This window comes from Raphanus sativus, chromosome 4 (genome assembly GCF_000801105.2).
Source record: "Raphanus sativus cultivar WK10039 chromosome 4, ASM80110v3, whole genome shotgun sequence".
Taxonomy (NCBI): domain Eukaryota; kingdom Viridiplantae; phylum Streptophyta; class Magnoliopsida; order Brassicales; family Brassicaceae; genus Raphanus; species Raphanus sativus.
In genome coordinates this window covers 10,737,131-10,748,090 of record NC_079514.1, presented here as the reverse complement: position 1 = coordinate 10,748,090, position 10,960 = coordinate 10,737,131, and the positions used below count along the sequence as shown (strand labels likewise).

Here is a 10,960-nt window from a genome sequence, read left to right as displayed (position 1 = left end):
ACTTGAAAATTCAATGTTGGCATATATACCTAAAAAAAAGTTTTAAGTTCAGAACTTCAAAATATGCAAAACGATTTATTATGCAGTGAATCTACCAATGTACAACAAAAATTAGGTGAATCTTAACTAAGGTCTTTAGCTAAAATTTAATAGTTAAATAATCATTAAAGTGTACTTAAAAAACCCTTAAAATTTCTAGGATAATCATGCTCTAAGACTTAGGACCGGTTCTGCCGAGGATCTTACACCAAAAACAACTATCATATTCACACATTGGACAAATGTGATCCTTGCACTCCAAGTTCTGGATTTTCCAACGATCGTCACTTGTTCATCTCTCATTAGCCATCATTCACCTTCGTTTACGACCAAATAGATAAAGACTTCTTCAATTCCGGTCAACTTTGTCATTCCATTTATTCCACCAAAATACAAACAAAAATAAACATTCTTTTGCAATTTTAATAAGGAAATGTATATATGGAATGACATCTAAGTTGTTGATAATAATTTAACAGTATCATCTGTATGTTATATGAACACTATACTTTTTCTCATCAAGTGGCTAACGAGTTAACACACATAAAATTAGAATCATGGAGCTTTCATTAAAGATGCCAAACAAGAATTGCATATCAATCAAGTATAAAACAAGAATCAACAAAAAAATAATTATTAGTACAGTGTACACTGTTCTCCATTTGAAAAGCAAAAACATATAAAAGAGAAATAAAGTTTGATTGATCAAAAAGATCAAGCTGTTTTTTTCTTTCGCATCATGCTCCTCTAAGCATAAACCTCTTCCAGTACCAATGTTGCGTCCAAACGTTATCCCTAGTGTCATCAATCGAGACACCTTTAGTCTCTGGCACATAGAACAAAGCAAAGAGTCCCATCTTAACGATCCAACCACTGAAAAAGAAGAATATCGCTGCCTTCATCCAACAAAGCATTGATAGGAAGGCCTGAGCGATCACGAACGTGAAGAACATGTTGCACGACACTGCCAATGCGTACCCTTGGGTTCGTGTCTCCAAGGGAAAGGTCTCGCTAGGGATTAGCCATCCTAATGGCCCCCATGACCAAGCGAAACCCATCACGTAAATGCACACAAAGACAACCACCACTATGGCTTCTGGCTTACCTAACGTACCCGTCACGCCTAGGTCTTTGGCTAGAATGATTCCAATGACCAACTGTATGGAAAAAAAAAATTAAGTTTAGGAGTATTGCTTGCGTCACAAGAAGCTTTAACACTTGCGTCTTAAAAATGATTACTTCCTTGGGAAACAAGAAATCAAAATACCTGGCAAATGAGCATCTGGCCTGCACCCTGGAGCAAGAGAAATCTCCGACCGGTTCTGTCGACTAAGTAAATCCCTACAAGAGTGCTGACAACATTGACAGATCCTGTAATAACAGCCGAAAGCAAAGCTGCATCGTTTCCAAACCCCACGGTCTGAAACAAAACCGGGGCATAAAACATGACGGCATTAATTCCAGTGAACTGTTGGAACATCTGGAGCGACAGTCCGATGACAAGAGGCGGTCGGCTCTCGCGCTTCATGAGCCTCCTGTAAGGGTCCTTGACTTGCCTCGCGAACTCACAAGCTTGGACGAGTGATTTATACTCCTCATCAACATCTTCGACGCCTCTGATCTTCTTGAGTGTTGCTTTGCCTTGCTCGAACTTGTTCCGCTCGATGAGACTCGTCGGTGTTTCGCAGATGAGAAGTGATCCGAAGAGGAGGAAGAGGGCAGGAATCCCCGCGCCACCGAGTGCGAGTCGCCATCCGTAAGGGTGAATAGAAGAGGTGAAGTAGTTGACTGCGCTGGCGATAAGGATTCCTATTGTAATCATCAGTTGGAACACAATGTTGAGACCTCCACGAAGCTTCGCTGGAGCTATCTCTGATAAGAAAAGCGGTACGGCCTACAAATATATTCCGACAAAAAAAAAGGTCTTTAAAACACAATCTCATACAAACCCTATGTCCAAAACGGAGTTTTTTTTTTTTGAAACTGATGTCCAAAACGGAGTTAAACCAAGTATAGTTTATAATCCGGCAACTATCCGGTTCTGAGCAAAGGTAAGTGAAAAGCTTATGGTCCCACAAAATTGTTAAAAATATTTTTATAAATTCTTTTTTTTTTTTTGACACATTTTTGTAAATTGTCTATGTCTCCAAAATGTCCGACCGGCTCTGAATATATAAATCAATAGTATTATTACCGATCTTGTTGTGTTTGGTATTTTATATTTTTGGTTTAGTAGAGTTAGTTTTGTACCTGATTACCAAAGCCAACGCCAAAGCCGAGCAAGATTCTGCCCATGATCAACATGTACATGTTAACAGCTCCGGAGGCAAGGCCAACGCCGATCAAGAAGAAGATGGAAGCTAACTGCATAGTGGGTTTCCTGCCGAGCTTAGAGGACGTGGCAGAGGCAAAGAAGCTGGCCACGAGTGCCGCGAGGTAAAGAGAAGAGGTGAAGAGCTGCAAGAACTGGTTGTCGTACTTGCAGTAGTTATCCTCGTGTGCTTGCTTCTTCCTCTCGTACACAGCTGGAAAAAACTTCATCAAGAAATCGTCCATCGCCGTTACCCCACCTGTTGATTTTAAACATATTAGTACCAAATCAAGAAAGAGGGAAAGCAGACTAAGAAAATGATTAATGCCATCAGTTTGAGGTTTTAAATTAATATTTGATTATGGGTAACCATTTACATCGGACCGGCCATGAGTATCATTAGTCTTCGTCACGTGAGCTAGATAAAGAACCAAGATTTGTATACATACTATAGTCTGATAACTAATATTGACCGCATGGTTTCAATCTAAGATGTTTTTTTGAAACAAATCTAAGATGTCTATATACATATAGAGAGATCTTTAGACGCATTCTAAAATAACATGATACGTATATGAAATAAAATAAACAGATCTTGATCTATATAAGTAACGTGAAAAAAAGAACAAACGATATTGAAAGAGAAGAGAACCGTACCAGAGATTCCAATATCATAACCAAAGATCAAACCGGCAAAAGCGGCGATAACGACACAGATGAAGACGTAAACAGTCATCTTCGCCTGAAAGGCCGGGGAATCACCACTAAACGCTACAAACCCACCAGCCATTGTTTAAACCTCTAAATCTCTATAAAATTTTCTGTGTGTTTGTGCAGAGACAAGCAGAGAGAGAGAGAGAGAGATCTTTACTTATTCATGAGACAAAGAACAGTTCATATACTTATACAGAAAAAAAAGATACGGATGATGTCTGAAATTGGAATGTGCAAGAATTGAATATATGGTCAATATATTTAGATCAATGTTCCCTTTTTGACTCTTTGAGAGGGAGTCTTACAGTCAGCACATCGCTGTCATATTGTTACCATATATGAGAACTGATTTAAAACGTCTGGATTTGGTTTTATCCAAAGGCACAATCAGCGTGTATGTGTTGCTTCCGTTTGCTCGGTAGTATTACGGTGTGTTTGTATGAGTTTTTCTCCTCCCTCGTGTTTTTTTTGTTTGATAATAGTATTAAAAATAATAAAAAATCTTGATGATTGATTAAAGTTCTTAATAGTATTTTTTCGAATATTATATATTCAATTTAAATTTTGCAAAATAATAATTATTATTATATTCACAATTAACAGTTTTTAGATGTTGATCATCAAAAGTATATAAAACAACTATTAACTAATTTTCTTGCAACTAACTATTAAATAATATTATAAAACACATTATATAAAATTTAATACAAATATTTATATTATAAAATTAAATATTTAAAATCTAGTACAAACTTAAGATTTCAATTTTTAAAATGTTTACTATTGATATATCAATATTTAAGGGATTCTAGCTATAGCCTTAGCTATTATCACACTGAGGGTCTGACTGGTGTAACTGCAGCGGTTGCGGTTGCGGTTGCGGGAGTTTGTGGGTGCGGGTGGTTGCGGTTTTAAGCGGTTTTTAGAGATTTGTACGACTGGTATAACTGTTAGAAATTGTTGCGTTTGCGGGACTCTTATGACTGGTAAACTACAAAAGGCAACATCTGTTAAATAATAATTTAACAATATTTACATTTTATGTAATTATAAAAATATTAAAAATCATAATAATATGATAAATATAAAATTTATATTTATAAAATCATATTATTCAATTTTAAAAATTTATAGAAAATATTTTAGTTTTGAATTTTTATAATATAAATTGAAATATAATATGAATACATTTTACAATTTCTATTATTTCAATTGAAAATTTTTATTGGATATTTTTAGTATTATTTTTATTTATTCTGTTTTTAAAGAAAAATAATTTACCCTCCCGTGACTACCTGCAACCGCAAACGCTAGCTGGAACCAGCTTTTGATTTTAAGAAGTTCGAAAAAGTTTGAAGCGATTTGTAGCGTTTTCTGTGATTGTTTCGAAATGCCAACAACCGCTATAAACCGCAAAAGCTACGTTTGCGGATGGTAGCGGAAAAACCAGTCGGCACCTGAATAGTCGAATTTCTACCGTGTGTAGACCAGATTACCAGTGAGCCCAACGCATATTATTTATTGTTTTTCCCGATATGGGTTTAACTTAATCAGGTATACGTCAACGGCTAGATTCTTTTACAATGACCAAGAAATAATCGAAGTTTGCATAATTACAACAATCAAACTCACTACACACATCTTTCTACTCTCTGTGAACAGCCAATGAGACTGTTAACACAATTCCCAGCTCACGAGATATGCTCATATATCCTTCAGACTGGTTTTGAGGCAAAGCTCCTCAAACTCAAAACGGAGAAAAGCATGTCGTTTCGTAGTGTGGACTAATCACTAGTCCAAGTAAAGATCCAACCAACTTCAAATGCTTGTATACGTTTAACTGTTTTTCCTAGCCTAAAAGATCGTCTAGAAGCGGACGTCCGGTGTCTGTCCGCGTTGCTGTCTCACTGTACCGACCTCTGCAAGGCAAAAACAATGAGTGATAAATAAGCGTTCTGGTTAAAGGGAAAAGACACTAAACTACACTTTAAAACTTGAATGATTTAAAGTCTGTCTCTATACTAGGGTTTAGACTTAAAAGATCACAACACCAGACTCGCGAGACTCCCAAGGCTTTTGTGATTTAGACACGAGAATAGCAGCAAGCTAGAGACCTTACACTAGTTGACTGTTGGAGTTCAACAGCTGATGATTCCCCGTTTTCCTGCATAACAAGACCAGCAACATCATCGATGTTATTCCTAATGAAATATTGTGTATAAACTCTCTACTGATGTAAAAAAAAATGGATACCTCAATTAGTAAATCCTTTCTTGTGATCAAGCCTATCACACGAGAAGGACGTGGAACAACAAATAGATGTCTCAACCCAAGTTGCCGGAAAAGGTTGTATACCTATAATTCAAACGGATCAAATTCTCTCAACAAATGATGATTGATATTCGTGTATAGGCAAAAATATATAACCAGTGCTAATACTCACCTTTGTCAACGACATGTCTTCAGGAACAACGTATGGAGACGGGTTTAAAAACGGAGCAAGATCTATGTACATCTCTAAATCATCTGAAGTTAGATGTATATCCTCTATGCATAACCCTTTAGATGAAACAGGTTTAGCAAACTCGCTAAATCTGTGCCTGGATATTGCATAATCATTTTATTTATCAGATCAAAGATGATTCCTTCCAAAGAGAGTGGAAAAGAAGAGGGTAAACATTAGTTTTACCTGATCGGTCTGGCACTTGGATCACAAGGCAGAGGACTATGTTGAAAATCCACCTTAGATTGAAGGAGTACAAGCAAGTGACTGCATGATGAACAAAACTTAGAATTATACATTTCTTTCAAAATAACTCCTTTTGCAGTTGGTGGTAATCACGTACCTCCGAAGAACTAACCCAATGACAAGCGTTTCACCACTTCTCGTGTGGTCGATCACCTGGTACAGTGTAAAAAACAAAGCCATCAGTACGGAGGACTAAGCACTAACGGGTCAAACCTGTGTCGGTGAAAGCAATGCTTACTGGAAATCCATTGTGTTTGTTGCTGCGCAAAATTGAAGCGACATCTGCAACCCTGATAACTCGAGGTAAAGAAATTACCTTCAAAAAAAGAAAAAGCATAATATAAGACCCACTGTCACCAACTCCATCTAGTGGATAAAACATAGCTCTGTCTTTGAGGATGGATAAAAATATAACCTTCTGACTTTGGCATGCTTCCTTCGCTATCATTTGCCGCATATGATACTTGGGTCTTGATTCCAGTAACGGAATGCCCTTAAGGCGTGCTTGTACTTCATACAATCCCTCATTGAAAGCATCACCCACGGCCTAGGAACAAAACAAATTAAAACAAACGTATTTTCATAAGAATTGAAGCAAATGATAATTGTTGGTAACTCATACCTTTGAAACGAGAAGAACCAACATTATAAGAGGCAGAAGTTTCAGGTTGTTTGTGATTTCAACCATGATAACACATAAAGATACAGTCATCCGCATCGAGCCTCCAAGAAATGAAGCAGCTCCCAGCAAAGCATAACTAAGGTTCAAAGGGCCTAAAGTTTAATCAACAAATTGAAAAAACGAAGTGGTAAGATCAACAAAGCACTACATAGAGAGACTCACGTTCCCTCTTCAATGTTGAGCTTCTTGTAAAACCTGACCACAAACATGCCTACAAGGCGCCCATACGTTGATCCTATCATTATTCCAGGGACAAACTGGCCAGCGGGAACAGCAGTGCCAAATGTCACCACTGCTAATGTATAAAACATAGCCTGTACATCATTAATTAAAACAGAAAGAGACCCATAAATCAGAAGAATATACAAATAAAATGATGTCCCAATAGATAAAGAGATGGAACGATATTAAAAATCAAATCAGCAAGTTCCTTATCATGTCGATAACATGCACATGATTCAGTTAATCTCAAACTATATACCAAATTAAGGGCATGTGACCGGGTTGAAGAACTTTTTAAAACTAACCAAGCAGAAGCATTTCATACCAAAAAAGTCAGTAGACTCTGAGCACTGAATTCTCGCATTGTTTTTGCGCTGAACAAATTCCTTATAGCATCATCCTGTCGCCAAAAAGAAAAACAGAAGGTTTCAATTGTAACATTCGGGCTTAAAAGTAAAGTAAAATCAAAATTCGAAAGAATAAATTTGAAAATATTCAAGAATAAAGACCTGAGTATTGAAGAAAATTGTGGCGAGATCATTGTACTCGTTATCCGTTTTGCAATAGAACTGCAATAATGGAAACGAAAAAGAAATAATAATAAACAACCAGAATGCGGCAATGCTAAAAGGCTGAAATGTCATGAAAGCCAGAAAGCTCAGTAGAGGCAATGAATGTCATTGCTAAAGTTCTAAGACCTGATTATTTAGTTTTCCTAGTAGACACCATCACATGATTCAACATACGCATCTAACAAGTGTTCGAATTTCACTAGGTGTAATTAGCAAAACTTGTAAGGTTTTTGGCCAGACATTTTTGCCATCGGAGAAACAGTTAAATGATGGGTAATATCACAGCGGATCTCAAAGATACACATCTATCTATAACAATGTCTTACATTTACGTAATTCCCATACATTCCAGGAGGCCGTGGACATTCAATACCAGAGTCAGCTGTTTCAGGGCATGGACTGCATTTCCTTAGGAGTGGCAGCCCAAACGAGATTGCTGAAGTTAAGCAAGAGATGATGCATGCTTCATATATCTGCATATTCAAATATGTAGGCAGTTACTTAAGTTCAGAAACGAGACAATTAATCTTCAAAAGAACAACATAACCAAACAAATGTAGAATTTCTTGTGAATCTTTTACCTTCACTCGATTTCCTTTCTTGTGCAAATAATTTCGACGCCAAGATGTCATATAGTATGTAAGTTGGTTAAATAATGCCCCTGAAAAAAATGCCACGAGAAATGAAATAGTTAATATAAATGGAACCAAGAATGCAGCAGCCAGCAGGAAAAGAAAAAACCTCACCAAGTAGGCCTCCGATAACTCCAATTACAGCCATTGGCAGTAGCTCCTTGAAGTAGTAGTCATCTTGACCACTAAACGAAGGAAAGAAAAGTTGCAAGTCAATTTGAGCACTCTTAGCTTTGCACAATGTAAGTGATCACTGAAGCTAGAACCTTACTCTGATACATCCCATATAATGAAACCACCTCCACCAAAGTGTCCACATATTCCACTCTTGCACCAACCCATGGCAGTACGCACCACAACAGCCACGATAGCAGAAGTGAAAAAGACACGCCACATAAGTTGACTTCTCCACCTTCAATAGAAGATGCAAATTAAGTAGATGGACAGACAGCATAACATCACAGATGCCCACAAGCTAAGGCATCCTAAGAATAAATGCGGTGCTGTCAAATGACACTAGTTACTAAGGACAACAAGGGAATAGACAGCAGAAGTTCCTCAAAAGGTTGTTTCTCTGACCGAATAATTTAAGCTGCTGAACATAGGATGAGGGAAGGAACCTACCATGATGTGACCTCCTCTAATGCAAATAACACTCCACCAACTGGAGCTCTAAAAGCTGCAGCAACTCCAGCTGCACATCCACAAGTGACCTTTCAAGGCATCGCAAAAGTGAAGGAATAAGATCTCTCAAGAGATTCGGACCTATTCTAATCCATAACAAAACAAAACCAGATAGCCTTCTTCACGAGAAGTATTTAAAAACTTACAAGATCACGACGATCTCTGTCACTCTTAAAAAGCTGCGGCCATCTAGAATTCAAATGATATTTCGTAGATCCACCCTGAAACAACATAAGCAAAAGGAAAGTATAATATGAGTTTCTTGAGGAATGCTGGAGAACAGAGGTTTAAAAAAAAAGCAACATTGAATTATTATCATCTACAAGCCGGAACAAAAGAAAACTCAGAAGCTCACCTGACCAAGCAAAGATGCAATGCAAGCACCCGTATGTACAAGGGGGCCTTCTTTCCCCAAGGCTAAACCACCTCCAACAGATCCAATGCTTCCAAATATCTAAGAGAGAGAGAGCAAATTATGAAAAAAACTTGTCTTCAAAATCGGAAAAAAAAAGTAAACTTTCAAGAAAACACACAGAAATAACGCACCTTTCCGATAAGGGTTCTAAAGAGCAATGTACCAGGAATATCAATTCCTGCACAATCCAATACATAAACCATTAAATGTGAACTACAAAACTCTCCACCCAAACCAAAACAAAAAAAAAAAAAAAAAAAACGAGAAAAAGGAGAATCGATGTTACCATTGAGATAACCCTTAATCTCAGGAATGCCAGAGCCAGCAGCAGCAGGAGCGAACTGTGTAATGATATACGCGGAAGAAAACACCAAGACTAGATTGATGACGAGGTAAACTATAAACCCAGCAAAGTAAGACTTCTGAATGATGGCGAAAGTGAGAGCAAACTTCCATCCAGCGAAATTCTCGACCGAGAGATTGATGAAAACAGCAGCCAATCCAGTTCCTTAAGACCCAACCAAACCAAACCAATAATTAAAAAAAAAAGAAAAAAAAAACAAAACCTATGGATCTGAAAAGAAGAATAGTTACCGATCCCGATGAGTAACGAGAAGAACCATTTGACGGCGACGTAGTAACCAACGTAGAGCTTCCCTCGATGCGCCTAACCAGAGAGAGAGAGATCATCATCAGAGGAAGCAAAGGGAGAGAAGTAGTAATAGTAAGTAAGTAAGGAAGTAACCTGTTCTTCTCTGTAGGCGTAATTCTCGATAACCTCGTAATCGAGACTATCGACGCCGGCGGCGCCGCCGTCACGGGGGGAGCTGAGTAAGCCGACGCCGTCGGTGGAAGAAGCATCGTCGGAATCAGGGACGCGTGACCAGATGAGGCTATCGGATTCGATCCCGTTCTGTAGATGATTCGAGAGCATGATGATGATCGAATCAATTCGAATCGAGGAGGTTGCTGGATTTAGGGATTCGATCACTTGAGATGTGTCTTTTTTCCTGTAGATTTGTGTGATTTAAATCTGTTTAAGAGAGATGTCTGTAACTTATGTTTATATACACATTTTAGCTTTCCCTATCATATTTATTTATTACGCGGTAAAAATGCTATTTACTTAACTTTTTGTGATTTTTTTAACGCTGTTGCAAACCGAAAAAATATTTCCGACGATTATACGGCCGACAATTTTACATGTTTTATGAAGATTTCTGATTCTATCACCTGAATCGTTCTATAGATCAACGCTTCACCGGTACTCCTTACATTATGCTGCATATCTTTTGTAAATTTAATCTCTAATAATTAGCATAATTTTGTTTTCTGTGAAACTCAAAACTTAAACCTTTGGCGTAGAAACATTAATTTTTATAACTATAATTTTTTTTAAAGAACTGGCTTGATTATAAACTTTTTTCTTTATCTGCCTGTATAATTGAGAAAATGCTTCTTTGTGGTATTTAAATTTAATATTTTTCTGGTATGAACAACTATAAAGTATTAACAAACCTTTAATCAAACCCAAAAATTTCCACAGACTCTAAAAATACTTTTGAACATTCTCCTTTCATTAATGATAATATAAAGATCATCGGAAGACAAATCTATATGTGTATATCACTGGTGGAACGCAAGTTTAAATTTAGTATCGGGGCTAATTATCCAAACCAAGAAAGACGAGAACCAACAACATCAATAGTTCTGAACACTATATGAGCCTAACAATTAGTCCAAAAAGTTTTTGACATCATATGGAATAAAGAAGAAAGGAAACAATACAATTTGGAATGAACATTGTGACCTTAGACTTAAAGTGCCCCTCCCCTTCGCCTTCATGCTTTTACCAATCCCACAAATGCAATTCCACTAAAACTTTATTGGGAGTGGAATCAAACGCATCGAACTCCTTTGTGCATGCATGTATGTCACTG

The 10,960-nt window shown here is 37.3% G+C and overlaps 2 protein-coding genes across 3 annotated transcripts; both read right to left on the bottom strand.

The window, feature by feature from the left end:
- Nucleotides 1-628: 628 nt before the first annotated feature.
- LOC108833008 (sugar transport protein 8-like) lies at nt 629-3,364 on the bottom strand. The gene is made up of 4 exons (XM_018606459.2): nt 3,008-3,364; nt 2,290-2,609; nt 1,307-1,933; nt 629-1,196 (listed from the first exon to the last, which is right to left on the bottom strand). Exons 1-4 carry the CDS (start codon nt 3,138-3,140, stop codon nt 777-779), a joined length of 1,500 nt encoding a protein of 499 aa, XP_018461961.2. The 5' UTR covers nt 3,141-3,364; the 3' UTR covers nt 629-776.
- A 1,199-nt stretch (nt 3,365-4,563) lies between these two features.
- LOC108833009 (chloride channel protein CLC-d) lies at nt 4,564-10,071 on the bottom strand. Of its 2 annotated transcripts, none has more exons than XM_018606461.2 (23): nt 9,766-10,071; nt 9,615-9,687; nt 9,307-9,528; nt 9,152-9,198; nt 8,961-9,059; nt 8,752-8,826; nt 8,546-8,634; nt 8,193-8,333; nt 8,036-8,106; nt 7,871-7,950; nt 7,616-7,762; nt 7,227-7,286; nt 7,043-7,117; nt 6,658-6,809; nt 6,436-6,571; nt 6,229-6,360; nt 6,052-6,129; nt 5,911-5,966; nt 5,754-5,834; nt 5,508-5,664; nt 5,318-5,419; nt 5,179-5,228; nt 4,564-4,983 (listed from the first exon to the last, which is right to left on the bottom strand). In XM_018606461.2, the coding sequence occupies exons 1-23, from the start codon at nt 9,952-9,954 to the stop codon at nt 4,914-4,916; spliced, it is 2,382 nt and encodes a 793-aa protein (XP_018461963.1). In that variant the 5' UTR covers nt 9,955-10,071; the 3' UTR covers nt 4,564-4,913. The 2 variants fall into 2 exon arrangements, with proteins under 2 accessions (XP_018461963.1, XP_018461965.1); XM_018606463.2 differs by having other exon boundaries at nt 5,184-5,228; nt 9,766-10,070.
- Nucleotides 10,072-10,960: the final 889 nt, after the last annotated feature.